We start from the raw sequence: 26648 nt of genomic DNA, 5'->3' as shown, positions 1-26648 counted from the left end.
CAACAATACAGTTATAACAGTACTACTGTGAAATATTACAGTTTAAACTGTTTTATATTTAAATATATTCTAAAATATTTTCTTTAATTTATTCCTGTGATGAATTTTCAGCAGCCATTACTCCAGTCTATAATATTTTTATGGAAATTGTGCTACACTTGTATTCAAATGTTGTGGGTAAGCGCGCTAAAAAAGAAACAAAATAATTCTATTATTCAGCAAGGATGCAATAATTTGATCAAAAGTGATAGTAAAGACACTTATAATGTTACAAAAATATATATCTCAAATAAATGCTGTTTATTGAACATTCTATTCATCAAAGAATCCTGAAAAAGATGTATCACAGTTTCCAGAAAAATGTTCATCTGCAAAAAATAATAATAATTAGTTGAGCACCAATATTAATTGAGCACCAAATCAACATGTTCTGAAGGACTGATCATGCTGGTTTAGTTTGAAACCAAGATGGAGCAGCAGGTGTTGTCACAGCTCTCTTAGTTTACAGCTTGCTTTTTAACTTTTTAAGTCCTATTAATTTTAGTTTTTTTGTGGATAATTCTAATAGCCATTCATTATTTAACAGATATGAGAAAATATTTGTTAATAATGCTGACGGGTTAGTTAAACAAACATACAGTGCCTTGGGAAATTTCTGACATGGGAAGCACACTTTAGTGGTAACCTTTATTTATCCATCTTTGTACACGCGAGTGAAGAAACATTCAAAGTCATTAACTCGACGTCATCAAAGTGAAGCTTTAGGTCTAATCATCATGATTTGTTTACTATTATTGGGAGATATTCATCCCTGTCCCAGTCCACACCATGCTAATCCAGTGAAATTATTGGATTTTACATCGGACTCGGCTGTCTCTCATAGGTTATGTACAACAAACAAACCTCCCTTGCTCTGGTTCGCCGGGTTCTGGTAGCGGTGTCTTGCCTGTGTGGAGTGCTGTGACGAGCCGGGAGGTGGTAGAGGGTACACTAAAATTATCAATCTTTCAGTTTCTCAGGGGATGTTCCCATGTGCTTGGAAGTCATCTGTTATTGTGCCTATATTCAAAAGTGGTGATCCTCACTCTGCTAGTAATTACAGACCTATTAGTATTTTACCTATAGTCTCAAAGGTTGCAGAGAAATTGATGGCTGCACAAACCACTAATTATTTGAATAATAGTTATTTTGTTTTACATCCAATGCAATTTGGCTTCAGAGCAAACTACTCAACTGAGATGGCAAATTGCTATTTCACTGAAAAAGTTAAGTCTCTATTAGATAAAGGAGGGGTCGTCGGGGCTGTGTTTCTTGACTTCAGGAAGGCCTTTGACACCGTAAACCACAGAATTCTGTTGTCTAAATTATTAAGTTTTAATTTCTCTCCACACACGTTGCGATGGATTGAATCATATTTGTCAGGTCGCACACAGTATGTTAGTATACAGAATTATAAGTCAGCTCCTTTAAGTATATCCACTGGTGTTCCACAAGGATCTATTCTGGGTCCTTTACTTTTTACGTTGTACATCAATGATCTTCCATCTGTCTGTCCTAACACTAACATTCAAATGTATGCAGATGACACTGTTATTTATATACACGGAAGTAGTGTGTCACAAGTTGCAAATGGACTCACAGAATCCCTGGTTCATGTTGCAGCTTGGCTAGAACAATGCTGCTTACAGTTAAACATCTCTAAAACAGTGTGTATGTTTATCACCAAAACTAAGAATTTAAGTAGAGTGCCAGATGTATTTGTATCAGGGGAAAGATTACAAGTTGTATCTGAATATAAGTACCTTGGTATTCTGATTGTTTCCAAACTTTCCTTTAAGGCGCAGGTTAAAAAGATCTGTAACCGGGTCAGATTTAGTTCATCAAATTTTAGATTTATTCGTGATTATATGTTGTCTGACGCCGATTTGATGTATATGCATTCCATGATTATTTCTCATATTACTTACTGTTTAACTACTTGGTCGCAAGCTAGTATTACTACTCTGAAACCACTACAGTCTTTGTATAAACAATCACTAAAAACTCTTGATAAGAAATCAGTTCGGTTTCATCATTGCTCAATATTAAAAAAATACAATTTACTAAGCTGGGATAACTTGATCAAATATGTTCATATTTGTCTGCTGTTTAAGACTAAGCCTGTCTTCACCACTAAAACAGTTTGTGAATATTAGAACAACTGCTCACCGATCTACAAGGGGTGGGGAAAGAGGGGACTGCATTATTCCTCTCAAAAGAAGTAACTTTAGTCAATCTGTATTCTCGGTCAAAGCTGCAAGGGAATGGAACTTTGTCCCATCAACAATTAGACGATTACATACTTTTGGCTCTTTTCAGTCTCATCTTAAAAAATGGTTACTGACAACTCGGCACTGTCAACATTAGTATTGTATTCTTGATAATAGACTTCTTTGTACTAATTGCTCTTGGCTAAGTTGCTCTCTTCTGCTGCCATCTTTCTCTTTCTCTCTCTCTTTCCTTTTTCTCATGTTTACTTTGTTTTAGATAATTCACGTATATCTTGTATTTTAGTAGTGATTTCTCTGTTTGTGTGTGAATTTGTTTTCTGTAATTATTATTATAATGTTTTATTTATTAGATTTTTTTCTCTTTTCTCTCCATATGATGTGTATATGTGTGATGCTCTGTCTCTGTTTTTAGGGTGACCTTTTAACATTCTGTCAAGGGTCTACAGATGAAAAATAGCCTTTTGGGCTAATTCTGGCACGTTTACATTTATGTTTATTAATGTGCATTGCCCCTGTAAATAAAATAAACTAAATCAAATCAGATTATGGGACACTGAAGACTAGAGTAATGGCTGACAAAAAATTTAATAAAAATAAAATCAGCTTTGCCATCACAGGAATAAACTTATCATTTGTTTATTATAAAATATGCATTATTTGTTCAATAATGTTTATATATATTTAATCTGCCATATACAGATTTCCTAAAAGAATTTGCAGATTTCCTCTCAGATCTATTAGTTAATGTTGATAAAGCGCTAATTGTCTGAGATTTTAACATTCATGTTGATAATACAAGTGATGCGTTAGGACTTGCATTTACTGACCTAATAAACTCTTTTGGAGTCAAGCAAAACGTCACCGGGCCCACTCATCGTTTTAATCATACGCTAGATTTAATTATATCGCATGCATTGATCTTACTGATATAGATATCATACCTCAAAGTGATGATCTTACTGATCATTTCCTTGTATCGTGCATGCTGCGTATTACTGATATTAGTTATATGGCTCCGCGTTATCGTCCGGACAGAACGTTTCGGTTACGTACGTAACCCTCGTTCCCTGATGGAGGGAACGGAGACGTTATGTCGTGACGACATTAAGGGATTTACTTGGAAGCCCCGACTGCCTCTGATAAGAGAAAACGCCAATGAAATTTGGCTAGTGGATTTTGCATACCTGAGCCACTCCCCGTGCATACGGGTATAAAAGGGCGACAGGTGCATCCACTCATCAGGTTTTCCGCTGAGGAGCCGAGAACGTGTCCCTGGCAACCAGCGATGGTTCGAGATTGTGGCATGGGGACATAACGTCTCCGTTCCCTCCGTCAGGGAACGAGGGTTACGTACGTAACCGAGACGTTCCCTATCTGTCGGTCACTACGAGTTATGTCGTGACGACATTAGGGGTCTATGGAAAGCGCCACAACCTGAACCCCGTCACGACCTTGTGGCATGCAGATGTTGACAAGCTAGCGCGTGACAGACAAATGCGATGCGAAGGTCGCAACCTTCCCGTCGCCCCAGCGCAAATTCGCTAACCTTGGTGCCCGCAGGGACCACTGAGTACATTGCTGCTGGAGATAGCCAAGCCGCTGTTCCTTTCCCCAGAAATCGGAAGGGATTTCGACCTTCTATGAAAGACTGCTTCAAGTCTTTCCTGTTTGTTGTTACAGCCCGGCAGTAACGACGGGGAAGCGAGCCTTCCGGAGAAGGGCGCTACGGAGGCCACACCCTGCCCGAAGGGAGGTAACGTGTGGAGACACTGGTATGGACTGGCCCAAGCCTGGGGCAGTGCTACATACGCCTGGACCCTGGGGCAGATCCTACCTAGGAGAAGGGAGGAAGGCTGCCAGCAGGGCCTGACAGAGCTCTGTCAAAGGGAAGACACGGGTTTACCATGAGGGAAACCGTACCGTGGATGAATACACGTGTGGGATCACCCGAAGGGAATCAGGCCGCATGGGCACCTAGCCGAGTACAGGGGCTGACCGGAGACCCGGGCAAGCTAACACCGGTACTGGGCCTGGCGTCAGACTGCTCCGCCCAGCCTGACTGCCGGGGGTGCTGGAGGAACTCCGCCAGGGTTCGCCGTTCTGGGAACTAACTGGAGGAGAGAATAGGCGCTCGTATCCCCGGGTAAGGGGGAATGGCGCAGCAAGCGTGACACCGGCCAACTCTTCCCGCCACTTACCTGTTGCCCAACACACGGGAAGAGACTGGCTCAACGCGGAGACTGTAAAACCTCGCGAAGGTGTTCGGTGTCGCCCAGCCCGCAGCTCTACAGATGTCTGCCAAAGAGGCGCCGTGCGCCAGCGCATAGGAGGAGGCCACACTCCGTGTGGAGTGAGCCCTCACCCCGAGGGGGCACGGCTTGCCTTGGGATTGGTACGTCAAGGCGATGGCATCCACTATCCAGTGGGCCAACCTCTGCTTGGAGACAGCCTTCCCTTTCTGCTCACCTCCGTGGCAGACAAAGAGCTGCTCAGAGCTTCTGAAGCTCCGGGTGCGGTCCACGTATATGTGCAGCGCTCTTACGGGACACAGCAACGCCAAGGCTGGGTCTGCCTCCTCCGAGGGCAGTGCTTGCAGGTTCACCACCTGATCGCGGAAAGGCGTGGTGGGAACCTTAGGCACGTATCCAGGCCGGGGTCTCAGGACAACGTGAGAGTAGGCCGGCCCAAACACAAGGCACTCTTCGCTTACCGAAAATGCTTGAAGGTCCCCGACCCTCTTGATGGAAGTGAGCGCGGTCAGGAGCGCTGTCTTGGCCGACAGGAATTTCAGCTCGACTGAGTCCAGCGGCTCAAAGGGACCCCTCTGAAGTCCAGCCAGGACAATAGAGAGATCCCAGGAGGGCATCAGGGGTGGCCTAGGAGGATTTAACCTTCTGGCACCCCTCAGGAACCTCACGATGAGATCGTGCTTCCCCAGGGACCGGCCGTCCACTGCATCGTGATTGGCCGCAATAGCAGCCACGTACACTTTCAAGGTGGAGGGCGACAGCCTGCGCTCCAACCTCTCTTGCAGGAAAGAAAGCACCACTCCAATCGTGCATCTTCGGGGGTCCTCCCGACGAGAAGAACACCAGTCCGCGAACAGACTCCACTTCAGTGCATAGGCTTGCCTAGTTGAAGGGGCCCTAGCCTGAGTGATGGTGTCCACCGCAGCCTGTGGCAGGCCACTCAAGTCTGCCGCGTCCCATCCAGGAGCCACACATGGAGGTTCCACAGATCTGGACGCGGGTGCCATATGGTGCCGAGCCCCTGAGAAAGAAGGTCCTTCCTCAGAGGGATGCGCCAGGGAGGGGCTGTCGCAAGGAGGGTGAGTTCCGGAAACCAGGTCCGGGTGGGCCAATATGGCGCAACCAACAAGACCTGCTCCTCGTCCTCCCTGACCTTGCACAGCGTCTGTGCAATCAGGCTCACTGGGGGAAATGCATACTTGCGCAGAGCCCGAGGCCAGCTGTGTGCCAGTGCGTCCGTGCCGAGGGGGGCCTCGGCCAGGGAGAAATACAGCTGGCAGTGGGAGGACTCGCGGGAAGCAAACAGGTCTACCTGAGCTTCCCCGAATCGACTCCAAATCAGCCGGATCGTCTCGGGATGGAGTCGCCATTCTCCGGGGAACGTGAGCTGTCGTGAGAGCGCGTCGGCTGCACGATTGAGCTCCCCCGGAATGTGGACGGCGCGCAGCGATTTGAGCTGTGACTGACTCCAGAGGAGGAGATGGCGGGCGAGCTGTGACATGCGGCGTGATCGTAGACCCCCCTGCCGGTTGATGTACGAAACAGCCGCAGTGTTGTCCGTGCGGACCAACACGTGCTGGCCTAGAAGCAGTGGCCGGAACTGCTTTAAGGCCAGATGCACTGCCAACAGCTCTAGGCAGTTGATGTGCCAAAGCAGTCGAGGCCCCGTCCAGAGCCCCGAGGCTGCCTGCCCGTTGCATGTAGCGCCCCAGCCCATGCTGGAGGCATCTGTTGTGACAACAACATGCCGGGACACTTGTCCTAAGGGCACCCCGGCCCGTAGGAAAGCAAGGTCTGACCAGGGGCTGAAAGAGCGGCGACACGACTGTGTGATGGTCACACGACGTGTCCCGCGGCGCCATGCCCATCTCGGGACCCGTGAGTGTAACCAGTGCTGAAGTGGTCTCATATGAAGCAACCCGAGCGGCGTGACTGCGGCTACGGATGCCATATGCCCCAGGAGCTGCTGAAACTGTTTCAGCAGAACCACTGTCCTGCCTCTGAAGGAACTCAGGCAGTTCAGCACTGATTGGGCACGCTCGTCCGTGAGACGTGCCGTCATACTCACGGAGTCTAACTCCACACCGAGAAAAGAGATTATCTGCACAGGGGAGAGCTTGCTCTTTTCCCAGTTGACCCGAAGCCCCAACTGGCTGAGGTGCCGGAGCACCAGGTCCCTGTGACCACACAACTGTTCTCGCAACCGGGCCAGAATGAGCCAATCGTCGAGATAGTTGAGGATCCTGACGCCCACTTCCCGTAACGGGGCAAGGGCGCCCTCCGCCACCTTCGTGAAGGCACGGGGAGACAGGGAGAGCCCGAAGGGGAGGACCCTGTACTGCCATGCCCGCCCCTCGAACGCAAACCGTAGGAACGGCCTGTGTCGAGGGAGAATCGAGACATGAAAGTAAGCGTCCTTCAGGTCGATCGCTGCAAACCAATCCGCGGACTGAACGCATTTGACGATGCGCTTCTGTGTCAACATCTTGAACGGGAGCTTGTGTAGGGCCCGATTCAAGACTCGCAGGTCCAGGATTGGCCGGAGGCCACCGCCTTTCTTGGGCACGATGAAGTAGGGGCTGTAAAACCCCTGCCTCATCTCGGCTGGAGGGACCGGCTCGATTGCACCCTTTGCCAGAAGGACAGTAATCTCCTCGCGCAGGACAGGTGCATCTCGGACTGCCACCGAAGTCTCGAGGATGCCACTGAACCTGGGAGGCCGCCTGGCGAACTGAATCGCATAGCCGAGTCGAACTGTGCGAATGAGCCAGCGAGACGGGCTGGGTAGCGCAAGCCACGCCCCCAGATACCGTGCAAGGGGCACCAAAGGCACAATCGACGTGCCCGCAGTGGTGCAGCGAGGGGGAGTAAGGTTGGATGGAACAGAAGGCAGTGCGTTCTGACTCATCCCCACAAAACTCACTGAGTCCCCGGGGGGACTGGCTAGAGGTGCGCGGGGAGGCATCGCGTCCCCAGACCGCACTCTCTTGGCCACTGGCAATATGGGTCTCGGGTGAGAGTGAGGAGGCAGTGCGTCGCACACTGTCAGCCCGCAGACCTGGGAACCCGGAGGAAAGGGAAATTGCTCTTTCTTTGACAATGTGGGTACCACTGGCCCTTGAGCCAGTGGCGGAACAGAAAGAAAAGAAAACACAGGATTCTCCACCCGGCCCTCCTCCGGGGGAAGGAGCGACGCTAGCCTCGTCGTCTCCTGGGAAAGAGCAAATTCCTCCATCTCCGGGTTGTGCGCGTCAGGGCCGCTTTGTCGTCTTCCTGGAGGACTTGGCGGCCGGCTGAGGCGCGGGGGGCGCCGCACTCCTGCGAGAGGCTCGACGCACCGGCCTAGGTGACGACTCAGCACGGGGCGGAGCAGCTCTGGAGGACGCAGGAGGGCGCCCACGGCGACCAGCAGACTGGGGCCTGGCCCTTGGGTCAGCGGTGGCAGCTGGAGCATCCCGCCGTTTAGGGAGGATGTGCTGAATTGCCTCCGTCTGCTTCTGTACTGCCGAGAATTGCTGGGCAAAACCCTCGACAGTGTCGCCAAATAGCCCCGTCTGGGAGATGGAGGCGTCGAGAAAGCGTACTTTGTCGACGTCCTTCATCTCGGCCAGATTGAGCCAGAGATGGCGCTCTTGGACCACTAACGTGGACATCGCCTTCCCGAGGGACCGCGCCGTGACTTTCGTCGCCCGGAGAGCGAAGTCAGTCGCCGTGCGCAGCTCCTGCATCAACCCCGGGTCGGGACTACCCTCGTGCATTTGTTTTAGTGCCTTGGCCTGGTGAACTTGCAGGATGGCCATGGCATGCAGGGCAGAGGCGGCCTGGCCCGCAGCGCTGTAGGCCTTGGCGGCGAGTGCGGCCGTCAGCTTACAGGCTTTGGACGGGAGACGCGGACGATTCCTCCAGGTGGCGGCGTTTTGCGGGCACAGGTGCACCGCAACCGCTCTCTCCACCTGGGGAATATCCACGTACCCCCTGGCCGCCCCGCCATCGAGGGTAGTGAGGACGGAGGAGGGAGACGAGCGGCTTCTGGCCGTGAAAGGGGCCGTCCACGACTTCGTCAGCTCCTCATGCACCTCCGGGAAGAAAGGCACCGGGGCAAAGTGCGGCCGCTGGTCGCGTTTTGCGCCGATGAACCAATCATCCAGCCGCGAGGGCTCGGGACTGAGCGGTCTGTTGACCTCCAGCCCGATACTCACGGCTGCCCGGGCAAGCATGGCCGTCAGCTCTGGGTCCAGATCGGCAGTGGCGACAACACCCGAGGGGGGCAGCCCCGCCGATCGTTCTTCCTCAGAGGACGAAAGCCCATCCCCCGATGCCGCGATCGACATCTGATCCTCGGGCGGCGCACCGAATGAAATGCTGGCGGCCCCGTGAGGCGAACCAGCGAAATCACTCGGGAACCGGACGGAACAAGCGCTGCGGGAGGAGTAAGAGGTCCGCGGGGACGTGCCCGGCGGAGAAGCTCTTACTGTCACCCTCAGATCTCCCAGAGCGCCAGCTGGCGGTCCTCTGCTCGAGCCAGAGAGACCGGGACGGGTGGCGGCAGAGGGTGCCAATCCTTTCAGAAAGGAAAGGCGAGATCGCAGCGTTGCCATGTTCATACGCCCACAACAGGCGCATGACTCATCCACAAACGCATCTTCAGCGTGCTGGATGCCCAGACACTGAAGACAACGCTCGTGACCGTCATCCGAGGACAGGAAGCGACCGCAACCAAGAGAACACGGACGGAACGGCATCTTTAAAAAGACGCGAACCGCCCAGTGTTTTAGAAATTTGCTCTTTCAGGTGAAGTGCCCAGGGGAATCGCTGCTGCAGGGACACCGCTGTCTGCACCGTGACGCCACCCAGGAACAAACTCTTTTTTGAGGCAGAAGGCTTTGTGGAGATCGCAAGACTTCTCATCCACTCGGCTCCGAAGCAAAAATCTGATGAGTGGATGCACCTGTCGCCCTTTTATACCCGTATGCACGGGGAGTGGCTCAGGTATGCAAAATCCACTAGCCAAATTTCATTGGCGTTTTCTCTTATCAGAGGCAGTCGGGGCTTCCAAGTAAATCCCCTAATGTCGTCACGACATAACTCGTAGTGACCGACAGATAGGGAACTATTGTTCCAGCCACCAAAGACAGATTCACAAATAACCTGCCTGATTTATCTCAACTGATCTGTGTACCCATAAATACGCATGAACTAGACGAAATGACTAGCAACATGGGCACTATCTTCTCTAATACATTACAAGCTGTTGCCCCCCTCAAATTGAAAAAGGTCAGAGAAAAACGTACTGCGCCATGGTACAACAGTTACAGTACACCCATTCTCTCAAGAAAGAAACTCGTAATCTTGAGCGCAAATGGAGAAAAACTAACTTGGAAGTTTTTAGAATTGCGTGGAAAAACAGTATGTCCAGCTATAGACAGGCTCTAAAAGCTGCCAGGGCAGAGCATATCCGCAAACTCATAGATAATAACCAAAACAATCCAAGGTTTTTATTTAGCATAGTGGCTAGATTAACAAATAAACAGATGCCACCCGATCTAAATATTCCCTCACAGTTTAATAGTAATGACTTTATGAATGTCTTTACTGATAAAATAGATAACATCAGAAATACAATATCAAATGTAGATTCTACTGCGTCTAGTATTTCAGCTTCATTCATCGCACCCAAAGAAAAACTGCAGTGCTTTACAACTATAAGACAGGAAGAGCTAAATAAACTTATCAGTGCATCTAAACCAACAACATGTTTATTAGATCCTGTACCCACTAAACTACTGAAAGAGTTGTTACCTGTAGCAGAAGAACCGCTTCTCAATATTATTAACTCATCGTTATCTTTAGGTCACGTCCCAAAACCATTCAAGCTGGCCTCTTATTAAGAAACCACAACTAGATTCTAATGAACTGGCAAATTACAGACCCATTTCAAATCTTCCGTTTATGTATAAAATTTTAGTAAAATTTGTGTCTGCTCAATTGTGCTCCTTCTTGCAAAAAAAAAAAGATCTCTATGAAGAATTTCAGTCAGGTTTCAGGCCTCACCATAGTACAGAAACTGTACTTGTTAAAATGACAAATGACTTGCTTCTTGCTTCAGACCAAGGCTGCATCTCATTGCTAGTTTTATTTGATCTTAGTGCTGCGTTCGACACTATAGAGTAGACCATGACATACTCATAGATCGATTACAAAACTATACTGTTATTCAAGGGCAGGCTCTAAGATGGTTTAGATCCTACCTGTCCGATCGCTACCACTTTGTTCATTTAAATTGGGAGTCATCTCAATTATCACTAGTAAAGTATGGATTACCACAATGATCTGTCCTAGGTCCTCTGCTATTTTCAATATACATGTTGATGTACTTATTGTATATTGATACTTATTGTATATTGTTCAATGTACAATAAGATATTACTTATTGGACCAAAAAACAGTACACAGAATCTCTTGGATTACAATTTGCAACTAGACGGATGTACTGTTACGTCCACTAAAGTCAAAAATCTGGGTGTTATATTAGACATCAACTTGTTCATTGAAAATCATATTTCCCATGTTACAAAAACAGCATTCTTCCATCTTAGAAACATTGCCAAGCTTCGAAACATGCTACCTGTTTCTGATGCAGAAAAGCTAGTTCATGCATCCATGACCTCTAGACTGGGCTATTGTAATGCACTGCTAGGTGGTTGTCCTGCATCTTCAATAAACAAGCTACAGATAGTCCAAAATGCAGCGGCTAGAGTTCTTACCAGGTCAAGAACATATGATCATATTACCCCAATTTTACAGTCTCTGCACTGGCTACCTATTAAGTTCCGTATCATTTACAAAATATTATTACTTGCCTATAAGGCCCTATATGGTTTAGCTCCTGCGTACCTAACTTGTCTATCCAATCCTTAAATGATCTGAGATGACCAAACACCTGAGAAGAGACGATGCCAACCCCTCATAGGATGCCGACGCTCAGACAACATACAGAATTACCAAATTGTGCCATAAGCTAAATATATTAAGTTATGATTTGGATTGTAAAAGGCGCTATACAACTAAACTTGAACTTGAATTTAAGGTTGCACAAAACCTGTGTCTATGAGGTATTAGGATGTATGCCACATTGCTTTAGACTAGAAAGTAAGAAGTGGGTCTGAAAACCAGGTGTGATCAGTGTCTCCCTCACAGGTGTAATGAAAAAATAACTTGTCTCAGGGATTTACCTAGTCACTAATGCTATCAAAGATCCTATTGAGCCAATCAGAGACACAAAATGAGCCAAAACACCAATCATCTACCACATCACTAATTTGATTCTACATAGCTTGATATTGGCTATGAGAATCAATAGAAGTATAGCGTGCTCAGTGTGCATAAACAATGTGTAGATTACACACCACACCAGGCATCATCTGAGTGAATAACTGGGAAATAAGCACCTGAAAGCTTGCTGTTTCAGTTCACTTTCTGTCTTAAATTATGCACACATGCACTGTACTCAGAACACATCTGTGTTTTTCTATAAAATGCAATGTATAAATATTTCATGAGTTATTCTGTGCTCCTTTTAAACACAACGTCTGTTGCAAATTGAAACACAAAGGTACAATAAACACATTGATTTATTAATGTGTAACTAAAGACTATTTTGTTATCAAAAAGCCTAAAATGTCCTACATACTAAGACATACAAAAACATATTCAGTCACAGAAGTTTATGCAGTGGTGGAAAGAGTACTGAAAAAAATATACTAAAGTAAAAGTACCATTACCTTCCAAAAAATATAGTGTGAGTAGAGTAAAAGTACATGTCCAAAAAATTACTTGAGTAAGAGTAAAAGAGTAGCCTATTTAAAAGTACTCATGAATATTGAGTAGTGAGTACTGAGCTATGGATTCTACCCCGTCATAATAAAGGCTGTACACTGCAATTTATACATTTAAAAAACATACATTCTGTCATTCATCTTGTTTGTCTTAAAGAATGAAGAATATCTATCATCCAGCAGTTTTAATTTTGTCTGCCAACTCTTTAAAACACATCAAAATAGCACGGAAACAGTATTCAATTGAAGAAAAGATGAAAGTTATTCTCAGTACAATCATCCCCATTTAAATTATAAAGTTTGAAAAATAGATTTAAAATCATATGTAAGGCCACTGAGACAGCATGCTGTTGTTGCACATAAAATATTAATGTTTAGAATAGTGCAAATACAAACACCATTAGAAACTCATAGTTCAGCATCACACACCGTGACATGGGTTAAAATGAGAGCCCATATTTCTCTCCAAAACGGTGCCAGTTTTAGCATCATAAGTGAGTGGGGATTTACCGAACGTGGCACTTGCGGGACTTAACACTGTATGCAATACCGCAACCTCACACCAAATTTCAGGTCGTGTAGATCTTAACATATTAGAGGAAGATGCGACTGAATTGATGCTTGAAGAATGCACTTCCAGCAGCCATGATAAACAGCAGTTAGCAGGTTTCTATGCACAATTTGATTTGACGAAAGTCACGAGACTGATTACTATCTCTCTATCTAATCACATTAATGGATAGAAAGCAAATTAAAATAAGCATGTAACGACCATAATCGGAGGAAAATAGCGGAGCAAAAGTACAGATACATCTCTTAAAATGTACTGAAGTAAAAGTACACAATTTTTAAACTACTCAAAAAAGTACAATTACTGATAAAAACTACTTAATTACTGTAACGTTAGTATTTGTAATTCGTTACTTCACACCCCTGAGTTTATGGCATTTGTACTTCACTCCCTCCATCAAACAGCAAACAAAACTCCTATTAGCAGTCAGAAAACAACAAGAAATTCACATGCGTGCAAAGTAAACACATTCACACTTCTGTAGCTGCAAAAGCAAACAATGATTTTAAGGTTTGAAAAAAAAACTGCACAAACTAGTTAAATGACAGACATGACCCTCAAGCAGTTTACACTAGTTATGTGCAATGTGAATTTTATAAAATGGATGTGACACACAAACGCTAATTGTTTGAGTTCTGTCAGAGCCAAAACGATTCACTTTCATTGTCGCGATCAAGGAAGATGAGAAGAGGGTAGCTGCTGCTAACTTCTATTTAACCTTTTGGATTTTTAGTTTACTTCAGCAGAATGTATAAATATATATATGTATATATGCACACACACACACACAGTATATATAGCTGTGCTGACATATGACCTTCTGCAAGTGATATTAATGCAGTAGTCAGTTCAACAAACAAGTGGGCATGGTAAGTTTCACCGATTGGCATTGGTGCATCGGCATAAAAGTTAACTATGTGATGCATCAATTTAAAAAACTGTGCATCAGACACGTGTTGGCATCTGTATCGCTATGCATCGTTTCTAACATTTGCATTGGTAAAAATCTATTTATTTATATATAATTATTAGAAGATGTGCTATACTTTTATTGTTTGTTATTTTGTGACCAATATTTTATGTAGATTGATTTCTACAATATATACATATATACATAACCTTTTCTCGTTTGGCTCTGTTCGAAGGCGGTCGCATTTTTCTTCCCTCCCTCCCTCCTGAACTTCCCTGCTTGCTCTCTAGTATTGTCCTGTCCTTCTTAAGAGACTCTCGCTGCACTATTTACAAAACCGAAATTATGGATCTGATCAACTGGTCTCTCAACGCAATTGACACCATCTTCTCGACTAGGAAAGCGGGATCTGGAGAACCGGAATGTCCCGCTGGGACGTTTGCTGCTGGCTACACGATGGACGCATGGGAGAGATGGTGGGTCGTGTGTCTGGCGGCTCTCTCCGTGGAGGACATTGAAGACATCTTCTTATTCGGAACAATGATAACTGGGTTTCTGCTATTTGGATTAGGCGTTGCCCTAAATTATCAGAAAATTAAGGAGACGGGACTGGCTATCCAAAACCTCTCAAGGCTGCCCGTCATGATGGAGTCTGTAGGCAGAGCGGTCGCCTCTGAAACAGAGGCGATTAACCGCAATATGGGTTCGATCACGGCTAGGCTCTCGGCTTTGGAAAGGAAAATTGATGGACAAGGAGATCAGAATGGACAATGAGAATAGCTGTGAAACTGGAAGACAGCTGTTCGCCCAAAGACAAAACAATCTTATCTCTTTCCGGCTTCCCACAACAGAACGGCGTGGCAAGGCCGCTCTGGTATCAACTCTCCTGTGAATACTGCAGGGAGACGCTCTTTCTTCCATTCCCTCCCCCTTTCAAAACACCTTGTTATTGTCGGGCGCTTGTGCTCTGTCCAAGGTCGTTTCCATGGCAATTGCTATGTCGCATCACAACCTGCGAATTGAGTCGACTGGTTTGGAGTGCTGGCGAAACGGATTTTAAGGCATACGAACTCACACGAACTTACACATACACACACTCATACACCTCCCTACCCCCATCCCACGCCTTCGTCGCTTCATCCTGTCAGGTGATAACGGGTCCGTGTGTTTGCGCTGAATGGCTGCTGGCCGGATGGCTGTTTCGTCTGAACTAGGATTACTATGCAAGTTATGTTCCTGTGTTGACTGTGCTCCATGCCGAGGTTTTTTGTCTGTTCTCACACTGCACTCTCGTTCAGGAACGTAGTGTGAGGACAATTTTTTTCTCCTCTCTTTCCTCATGTTATGCTGTATTTCTTCTTCTTCATTGCATTTCGTTGCCTTGTACCTACATGTGCAATGGCAATAAATTGAATCCAATCCAATCCAATCCAATACACCCACAACAACACACGCACATACATATAAACTCGCTGTATGCAAACACACCTATACATACTCGCATATAAACTTGGATCCATGCATATACACCTATAAACACTGGCATATACATAAACTCGATGTGCGCATACACGCCCATAAAACACTCCCGCAAACATACAAAATAAAATTCACAAACATACAGTTCTGATGAGAAAGACGCATGCTTTAGTTGTGTATACATGTATATGCAAGTGATTTCATATGTGGATGTGCGTGAACTTTTCAGTGTAAACGGAAGGCATTTCAGTGTAATAAGAAGCAGCAGCACTTCCGGCCGGACATTTGAAAATGCTTAACATAGCTTAATGCATTAAAACAGTGTTTTTTAACAGACCAAACTCAATAAACACATTATTAATAAAGCATACGATGCATAGACAAGCAGATGAGTCCAGAATAAGAACGTAACGCGTAAAGCATATTCCTCCCATTAACCTGGCTTAATGCGTTAAGGCAGTGTTTTTAAAACGCCAAACTCCGTAAACACATTATTAATAAAAATCTAACTATGTACAGTATAGTATGATTTATTAATGTTTTTATTGAGCTTGGCGGTTTTGGAAAAAAAATAATGCCGATATAAAGTGGTTGCATGTTGACATGAAAAAATATTTAAGAAGGTGTATTATAGCAGTAAATTTAAACTGGAGAAAGTTTTGAAGCGCTTTTGTGCTTGATGGTTAAGGGACCGTCTGACAATTCCTTAAAACGTCCGATGTATTTTTAATTAAAATTACTTTTAAAATAACACATTGTCAAACTGTAAACCTTGTATTACATATATAGTGATTTACAGTGAGTTTTTTTTTTGCCAATACATCCCTTGTACACAATTATTTAAATAATAAATGTAGCCTAAGTCCAATTTTTCATGTAAAATTCTTGTATACTGTCCGTACAGTAAGGGAAATATTAGAAGTATTGTCTAAGGTGAGATATTGGCAAAATATATTTCAATATATTCAGTCAGTTTGCCTACTAGGCAAATCTCCAGATGCCGGGACATTTTAAAACGCTGTGGCTTTATGCATTAAAACAGTGTTTTTAAAATACCAAACGCAATAAACACGTTATTAATAAACCATGCTATACTGTACATAGTTTGATTTTATTAATAATGTGTATGGGCGTCGGAACCATTGTATGTGTAACACCACAAATGCCATTTGAGATTTTTGTATAATTATATTTTTTATATATATATTTTGAATGATTGTCATAGGACTTTATTGCAGTATTTTATTTTAATAAATTAATTTCATTGTCCTCTCAAAGTGAGTTTGCTATGTGAATTAAAACAGTAAAGAATGACTGTACATGAATATTTTAAGATGAACGGATTCACTGTTCAACTTTAAAGTGCTTTGTATTTTAGAGATTTTAATTAACATAGCACCATAGAAATGTGAAAATGTTACATTGAAATGCACAAGAAACTGAAGGAAAAGGGGACTACTTGTCTTTACATTTCACTGTAGATACAACAATCAGTTCAGAACTCCAACCTGATTGGTATAACAGATCTGACTTTTCACTGCTTGTCTCACAAGTTTTTGTCATTACACCAGTAGGAGTCACTGAGGGAGTCACTGAATAATACGTTCAACTGATTTGTTCAAAGCACAGATTCTTTAAGGACCAAAACAAATGATTGCCTTTGTGTATTTCTTAATTGGAAATTTGCATCCTTTCTGCATTTTTTAAAGGATGCTTCAAGTGTATCCTTCGTGTCCTCCAATCACCCACAATCCTTTTCACACATTCCAATTCATGAAAAAAATTCACCTTATAAATTTCATTCTCAAGTGCAAGACAAAAAGTAGCCGGGACTCAAACTCTGGATGCCCGACGCACACCGGTGCTATATGACTTTGTGCTTTCCACAAGGCCATTGGCACCAACAAAAAGAAAGAAGAAAAACAAGAAAAATAATGTTTGTTGTAAAATGAATCGCATGATATTGCCCATGATGTTAACCTCTATGAAATCAAGATGATCTATTATTTTCCTAAAACGAAACAGTGTTTTGCAACCGTGCTATGTGAAACTCATAACTATTCAAAAATCAAAACATCACAGAACATTTTGATAAACCTCCTCTGCCAAATAAAAAAAACAAAAACAAAAAAACAGCAGAGCATTAAAGTCAGAGAAAAATAGCAGTCCAACACAGTTCACTTTCGTGACGTTACTCGGAAGAAATGATTCACATTCCCTGGACTTAGACCAGAAGCCCTCAATTACTCCTCCATGTGAAAACCTGTTTCTGAGATGAGAAATAAAACAAATGAATTTAAGTAAAATCTGTTTCTTGGGTGGGAAAATGAAGGAAATGAAACATTATCTCAGTTTGATGTCTCATGTTTGAACTAACTGAACTGTAAAAGCTCTGTGAAAGCCAAAGAGTTTGTTAACATCGCCCACTGTGTACACATTAGTCATTCGCAGTCTGAGACTACAGCTGACACATCTGCTGCTGGGAGATTTTGTTGTTTTCTTTTCTTTTATTTTCTTAAAACTACATTAGAGATAAAGTCATATATTTAAGAGGAAACATAGATGAATGGAGAAAGACAGAGAAGAGAGGAAAGAATGTGTGAAGTGAAGTAACTGTTTATGGTATATCACATCTGAGATCTGTAAGTTATTTGCTTTTGTGTGAAAAAAAAAAAACATGTTTATGTTCATGCATGTAATGAGATTTTTGTTGACTGTAAGAATCTTGCTTTAAATGTATGGTCAGCATATAATATTTCAGTAGAGAGTATATGTGTGAGTGATTAGCTAAATCCAGTGAGAGGCAGGAAGGAGCCATCCATTGCCATCTCAGTGGCAGGGAGCTCTGATGAATGTTTCATGTGAGTTTCACTAATCTATGCCACTCTATTGTGGAAAATCAAGCATGCAATATCATTACCGAGCTAAAGGATGGAGGGAAAAGGGAGAACTGATCCATTGACCTCCAGTGGGCTTGTTTATTCTTGTTCCCCCAAGGTCGTTGTGTGGTCATTATTTACTGAAATGATTACTGCTGACTTTCTTGTATGCCAAAAATAGTAATTACATTTATCTCTGACAACCGGGATGTTGCAACCTTCGCACCTGAACCACAGGCTGCTTAAAAAATTTCAGCCGGTCTGATTTGAATGGAAATAGAATGGAAATGCAAATTGGAAGTGTTTTCTGAGTGGCACTGTATAAGCAAATTGGTTTACATATAATGCATTTTGACTATTGGATGAATAATATCATATCATTATAAAGCATCTAATTATTGTTTAGTGCATGACAATTAGATCTGTATTTGTATGGGAAAATTATATTAAGATTTAATTTCTCTCCTAGTTAAAGTGGAAACTACAGATATACAGAGCTACTGACAAACATGAAAAAACAGTGGTGATGTTTTTATGATACAAGAATATTTCACCCTTATGCAAATAAATGTCCTTTAATATCCATGTATTAAAGTATTTAATGTATTTTGAAAATATATGGAATAATATACTGTGTTAAGATATTACAATGCATTGAGTAATACATAAAGAACTGCCAGTTTTTATATACTGAAAATAAAAGCAATATATTTTCTTCTGTACATTGTAATGTATGTAATTTTGTATTCAGTAATACATGTAATAAAATCTATACCGTTCGTATATAAATATATTTGATATATGTGTCCCTGTCTGTGAAATCCAGGCTAAAGTCTCAAAATCTAATTATGAGATAACAAGCATCAAAGTTTGATTTCAACCATTAATTTCACTATGATTTTAATCTTTGACATGGTCTTACTCAGTCAATATTAAAGATATCAAGGTTACGTTTTCACATAATGTTCTGGTAACAGTTTATTTTAGGGTCTCTTTATAGTTTCTTATTAGCATGCATATTACTAGAATATTAGCCATTTATTAGTACTAAGCACATATTAATGCCTTATTCTACATGACCTTATTCTACATCCCTAATCCTACCCAATACCTAAACTTAACAACTACTTTACTAACTATTAATAAGCAGCAAATTAGGAATTTATTGAGGGATAAGTTGCAGTTAATAGTGAATAAATGTCCCCTATTCTAAAGTGTTACCAATGTTATTTACCTTATGAAGGATGATTTTATGCAGAAAATAGTAAATCACCAAAAACTGACTTTAGCTGGGTTTTCACAGGCAGGGTCACATATGTACTATATATATTTACATAAATGTATGTGCAACATAAACAACTATGAGGGAAATGTATATGTGATGTGTGTGAGTGTGTGTGTGTGTGTGTGTGTGTGTGTGTGTGTGTACTTACTTAACCATATTTTGGGGACAAATTGGTACCCAAAAGTGAGGTAAACCTGACAAAATCTCCAAAAACCTCCCTTTGGGGACATCCGCGTTTGTAAAACGGGTTTAAAAATAAACTAAACAAAGCCTTTTTTAAATTGTAAAAGTGCAGAAAGTCTCCTGTGAGGGCCAAGTTTAGGTGTAGGGTAGGTGTAGGGCAATAGCACATACCAGTTTGTACAGTATGACCATTACGCCTATGGAATGTCCCCATTTAAATAGCTAAGTAAACGTGTGTGTGTGTGTGTGTGTGTGTGTGCATGTTTATGTGGTTTATGAGGACACAAATTTGTATAATGACATGGGTATGACAGAGGTATTTCAATATGAAGGTGGTTTATGAGGACACTGCCTATGTCCCCGTAATTCAAAAGGCTTAAAAAACATACTAAATGGTGTTTTTTTGAAAATCTAAAAATGCACAAAGTCTCCTGTGAGGGCTAAGTTTAGGTGTAGGGTTGGTGTAGAGCAATAGCACACACAATTTGTTCAGTTTAAAAACCATTACGCCTATGGAGAGTCCCCATAAACCACAGTGTGTGTGTGTGTGTGTGTGTGTAATATATATATATATATATATATATATAATATATATAATTTTCCATCCAATTGTCCAAAAAAAACTGAACTGAAATATACCTTAATATTTCTTTTCAGTATAAACACATTTTAATAGGCTACATCACATATATTTCCATGTATGAAATGTGTCATTATGTAAACAATAAACTGAAATATGTGTACGTTTATAGCTGTATCCAAACACGTGTTAACTCATGAAAGAGAAATTAAATAATCGAGAGTTTCATTAAAGCGAGGAAAATGTAGGTTTGTCTTAATTGTGATATATTTACATACATGGTCCATGCAAACATTGCAGTACACTGAAAAATATTAGCACTATAGTTTCCGGTATGTAAATGTATTATTTAATATAGCTATTCCAGAATATTCTTATATGTTTTGTAAGGGCAGGAGCATTAGTGTCACAAGAGGTGTACTCTTACAGACTTGTAACTTGTAACTTACAGAGCATTTAGCTTGTAGAGAAGTCTATCTCACATCTCTACTGAATATTGTAAATATATATATATATATAAAATATAGTAAATAAAAAGCTACAAAACTACCCAGATAACAATAGTTTATACCAAAACTGGCTTACATCTGGCACTTCTGGTTAGCATCAGATGTGACTGTGGTTTAACGTAACACAGAACAGACTTTTGACAAAAGCATTGTTCTCAACCAGAACTGTTCGATTTGACAGGAAAAAAGGCTGATCTAATACTGTATTAAAACCATCAATCATTGTTCCTTTTTTTAATTTTTTTATATATGACAGGCAGGTAGATTTTAAAATACTTTAGATAGGCTGTCATAACTCATTCCAGTAATGGCACAACAATCTAAGCAAATGATTGTATTGACGACGCAGAAGATTTTTATGTTCAGTCTTTCTCACATGGAACTTCCTTCCATTTTAAAGCCCTAATTTAGACTTTAAAATTAATTTTGACAGAATGCAGTCATGATCTAATTTTTAAATAACAAATAGCAGCACTATTTCATATCTGTGCAATGAGATGTCTACAGATGCATTACTGCATCAAGCAACCTCAAATTCTGCAGACTTTATGACTATAACATCCTGCTGCAATGTCAGAACATAACAAGGGCTTTATGTCAAAACTATGATGTGCTAACCGCACAGGTACTGTATTAAATGTGTTTTGGCACTATTACATGACCTGTTGACAAAACAGGAAATCATAACTGAGCAACAAAGGAGCCTAATGAGGATGGTTCAAGATCTGAAGACATCAGAGAGATCACAGCTGCTAGTGACTTTGATGAAAGAGCATGAAATGTTAAACTAAATAGAATGTCAACAGAACAAACATACCACAACACAAAAAAACTAACTAACAAGCACCAAATGTGAGTAAAAATTGGCTTTTGTAATTGGATAACACAGCAACTGGCAGCAGTTTTAGCAATTGCAATATAATAAAGGGGTTAAATCCCAATGTGCAAATAAGTCTGGTGACCATTACATTTGTTCTGATGTATCTAAATGATTAAATCAAACAAAAGAAATACAAACAGACAGACACTAAGAGACAAGCTAAAAATCTTTTTTTCCATTATAATGGGCCAATATAAAAATAAACAATAATGCAAATATAAAAAAATAAAACAATCTCTAAAATAATATAACAATTAAAATACACTTTAAGGTTACTACTTCCAAAGATTTTGCTAAATGCAAGCTTATTTAAAATACTGTAGATCTGTAGAATAGGATGTTAGTCTCTTGACTACACATGGTAAAATGGTAAAGTACACATGGTAAAATACTTTAATAAGTGCAGGTTACGATGCCAATCACTGAAAAACAGACTGTCAGCAATATGCACAAAACTGCAGCAATTTGGATGCGCATATCCAGAGGAAAAGAGAAACCAGAAATTCTGGTAATTTCCGGGTCATGAGGCACAATGAAAATTTATTCACACTGGCAAACAAATTTGTGAACAGGGTAATAAAGTAAATCACCCGCCTAAGCATTCACTGCTGAATCCCATGAAATCACATGGTAAATGATTATATTTCTATAACTCTTTTCTGCATAAGAAACCAATACTAAACAGAGTGATGGAGGTAGCAGAGAAGAGAAAAGGATTAAATTAATTATATGAGGAGGGCTCGAACTCTAGAGAGAGCTGATATCCTTGACAGAAGTCTCATGATCTATATCACGGATATCTCTCGTATCTAATCCTGTTTAGACTGATAGCAAGAGCCCTAAGAGGAAATTACAGACTGAATTACAACAACAACAGCAAAACTAAAGAGAATTACACCATCGTGACAAGCAAAAAATGTCAACGTAAGGGAAAGAACTTTCTTTGGAGAGTTGAGAGCATGTCTCCTCAAGGCTGATTGGGCTAATGCAGGAATCATGTCGCATGTCCCTCTCCTGAATTTTTCATCCATTCTCTGGCCAAAATAAGACTTGGCATCAGATGGGACAGACTATGATATAACAGGAAAAGAAAAGGACGTCAAAAGTGGGGAGAGAGAAATGTGGCCTATATCGAATTGAGATAGCAAATAACTGCATCGTTCTACTGTCTGTTGCCCCAGCATGGAGGTTAGACACAGATGGATGGAGCTTAATTTCCTCTTTCCAAACAATTTGTTTAGCTGTTAGCTGTCTCTCATATAGAAAAGACTAAAGGAGGCAAAACAAAGAGATGCATGCACAGAGAATATTTTCAAGTCAAACAAACAATCCTGGTAGCCAATCATAGCCTTTGCTACTCACCACGCTGAAGTCTTCGCTCGAGCAGTTCTGCCCGCTGAAGTTGCAACTCTTCAGCATGTCTTCCAGCTGGTGGCCAGTCCTCTGGAAAATGTCTAGCATGTCAGGGGGTGGGTACTGGAGCTCACTTGGCCGGTGTCCTTTACGGCTCTTGGGCGGCAGGCCAGTGAGGTTAGCCAAGTGGTAGATGTCCGCGTCAGTGAGGGCTGAGAAGCGGAATCGGTTGACGTTGCAGAGCGTGATAGCCGGGAAGTTGAGCTCACGGCGGGTTTCTTCCCTCATAGCTGCGAGGTGGGGTCGCGCTAGATAAGTCGCCGTGCTCCGTGTCGCCTGGTACAGGAAGAGAACAAGCGAGGCCAACAATGCCAGTCCCCAGAGGGTCTGTCTGAAGCCCAAGCGCCCCGAGGTCCCCAACACCCGAGCCAGACCGTGTAGCGAAGAGGAGCTTGCAAAGGACGCCAGGTCAGCCATGCCTGCTTTTTGCCGCCGAAGGCCTTCATCTAGCATAACAGTTCCACCTCCTTCTGTCGAGGCCCCCTTGGCTTCGTCGCCCTCAGCAAACTTGATTTTACAAACAAATTCGATGGGCATGTGGTTGGCCGGGGCTGTCCTTTGCAAATGACTATGATCCCTCCTGCTGATCTCTCCCTGAGCCTTTGCTCTTTTCCGTTTCACCAGCTATATTCAACCACGCTGTGGCTGTTTGAACATTTTTTTTCCTAAATCTTCTTTCTCTGTGGTTGTTTTTCTCTCCCGGACCCAGCTATGTTCACATTTATAACAAATATTTCTCTTTTCAGTTTCACCTTTATCAGCTCTGCGTTCCTCACTTCATCTCTGTTTCATTCTTCCAATACTATTCCTTCACTTACTTTTTCTACTCTGTCCACGAGTCTCTCCTACCTCCGCACTTTTCCTTCAGATTCCCATCTCTCTCTTCTTCTCTTCCATCCTTTGCTTCCACTCTCTCCTTCTTTTCTCCTTGGTTTGTGCTGTGGTCTGCTTCTGTTTGAGGAGCAGAGTGCAGATGGTGAGAGGAGGTGCTTCGTTTGCCGTGTCAGTGCCCCAGGATGTGCTACAGCCGTAGACTCCAGAGAGAGTAGAGGCATGAGCTGGAGACTATGAGAGAAAGATGAGAGACACACACACACACACATGTGAGTTCCACAGCTCTCCTCAGCTGCTCGCTGACGGCTGACGTAGCTGCTGCCCGAACTCCTCTCGCACACTCAGGGAAAGAGAGCGAGAGAGCGATGGAGAGAGTAAGGGAACCAGAGAGAGCGCTGATATGAAAGACAGGGAGTGCAAATGCTGCCCTCTCTACATGCCCTACAAGAAAGAGGAGGGGAAGAGAGAGAATTGGAAGGAGAGATATTTAATATTACATGAGCAGAGAAGGCAGGGGTTATTTACCCTTCAGTGGAGAAGAGCCGTCCCAACCCACACTAGAGCTTTTATTTCTCTCACAGCAGCAGGTTGTTACATCCACTTACAGCGGTCACTCACTGTCTCTTCCACAACACTCTCTTTCTTCCACTCTCTATGCTCTTTCTTTATCTTTCTTTTACTCAGCAGGTGTGAATGTGACTGCACTGTAGGTAAAGTGGGGTGCAAAAATTCGCTAGAGAAAATGCATCAAATTTGGTACGTCCTTCATGGTTTAAAGACAGCATACTCGGCAAGTTTGTTGCACAAATAAGGCTCACAACATGGTTTGTGAAAAGCACTATATAAATAGAAGTTGACTTGATCCATGCTTTCCAGCATGATTTGACAATGTTCAAAAGAGCTTCTTTTGTGCTTCAACGGAGGCACAAAAGAAAACATCTGACCATTTATACAGAGAAGTCCACATGGTGAATGTCAAATTTTTTTTGATTTGTTATGGTTAGCAACATAAGAATTTATAACAATGATTTGCACACATTTGTGTCTCTAAAGCTGTTCATACGTAAAAGTTGAACATGTCACATGAAAAGATATAATAAAATATTTACAAAAATGTGAGGGGTGTACTGACTTCTGTGATATACTGTATTTACTTGGCATAGAGTGCTGCAGCCATAACGTCAAAACCCAGAACCCAGATTTCCCTATGGGTTTTTATAATGAGGTTTCATTTCATGAGTAAAAGTTCACTTATACTTGTACAATTTGTAAAATATTAAAAGCACACACTCACACCCCAAATGGTCCTATGTAGTTACTTATTACAAACACACATTTAAAAAAAAACAACAAAAAAAAACATCAAAACTGCATCAAAATTTGTGTTTTCAGTATGAGTATGTGTAATTTAGAGCATTGTATCGTCAAATGCCACAGACCTTGTTTTACTCATAAATTGAAAAACCCCATTATAAAAACCCATAGGAAAATCACGAGGGAATCCATAGTGAATAAGTCTTCTGGGTTTTGACGTCACGGTTACAGCACTCTGTTGTGAACTATAAATATTTTTTGCTTCTCATGACAAACTGCTTGTGGATGCTCCTCATTTATAAGTTGCTTTTGATCAAAGCATCTGCTAGATGAACAAATGTAAATGTATGTTTCAAATTAAATGATTTGCTGTCTGTGTTTTATCTGTTTTTGTATGTCTGCATTTATGTTCATGCATGCACATGAGTCACTCTTCCAAAGTTGCATCTATTCCCAAGTTGTCTATTCCACTCTCCGCATGCGTGCTGTAGCCAAAGTGTTGTTTGTGCTGTTGTGTTAGAGAGTAACAATGTGAGACTAATGGTGGTGTTAATGAAGACTGAGAACATTGTAACGAGTGTGAGGCGACTCCTGAAGATCAATCTCCCTCCCTGCCGGAAAAAAAGAGACTGACAGACCATTGATTAGATAGATGCGAGAACAAGTGATTAAGGAGTAGCGTGATCACACACAAACAAACACAAACACACACACATACCAAAGCTCAGCTGCACACACTTAGTCTCTTTGGAAAAAAGTCTACAAGTACATTAGATATGCATACCACAAAAATAAATCCAGTAATCATCAATAGTCTTTTAAACACAAAGATGCCGACAAAAACAGAAATGATAAGTATGAGAGAGAAAAGGAGCGATAAATTGTTAAGAACCATGAGGATGCTTTCTATGTACATAGTGAAATATAACACTGTGCTTCGAAAAGTGCTTTCAAACAACGTTGACTCGTCATCCATCATCTAAAGGAAAATGCTTTGTGCAATATGTATTATATATAGTTCTATACTACAACAAAACTGCCTAGCTGACTTTTCTACTGAACAAATGCATCCATCTCAACAGAGAAAGCATTAGATAATTGGAGGTCACCGGGGTCTGCTTTCTGATGACCAGCTACACTGTAAAAAAAAAAAAAAAAAGCAGATTTAAAATTTTAAGGCAACAAGCTTCAACAGATTTTTGAGTTCTCTCAACTTATTTTTGTAGGAGATTCTCAACTTTTTGTTGTATAAACTTAAAATTTTTTGAGAAAACTCAAAAAATCTGCTGAAGCTGGTTGCCTTAAAATGTTAATTTTTTACAGTGTACTCAAACGCAGCTCTGAGTTAAGCAGCGCTGAGTTTTGAACAGAATTGGTCCTGTGAATCATAAAGTAATTTAGTCTGACAGTATTTCATTCAAAGAAAAACACTGAGGTGGACCTTGGGGGTGAATTTT

The 26648-nt window shown here is 42.2% G+C and overlaps 1 protein-coding gene across 1 annotated transcript in view; it reads right to left on the bottom strand.

Annotated features, from left to right (window-relative positions):
* Window positions 1-24185, bottom strand: part of LOC306879703 (acid-sensing ion channel 4-B-like) — a 59958-nt gene extending 35773 nt beyond the window's left edge. The window contains exon 1 of the mRNA XM_079432845.1: window positions 22993-24185. Within this exon, the coding sequence (XP_079288971.1) occupies window positions 22993-23580 (588 nt within the window). The 5' untranslated portion in view covers window positions 23581-24185. The remainder of the gene's footprint in view (window positions 1-22992) is intronic.
* Between the last annotated feature and the right edge of the window lie 2463 nt (window positions 24186-26648).

The sequence above is a fragment of the Barbus barbus genome (genome assembly GCF_936440315.1).
Source record: "Barbus barbus genome assembly, chromosome: 13".
In the NCBI taxonomy this organism is placed as follows: Eukaryota; Metazoa; Chordata; class Actinopteri; order Cypriniformes; family Cyprinidae; genus Barbus; species Barbus barbus.
Note: the sequence above shows the minus strand (reverse complement) of the source record. Positions and strands in the feature narration are given on the sequence as shown.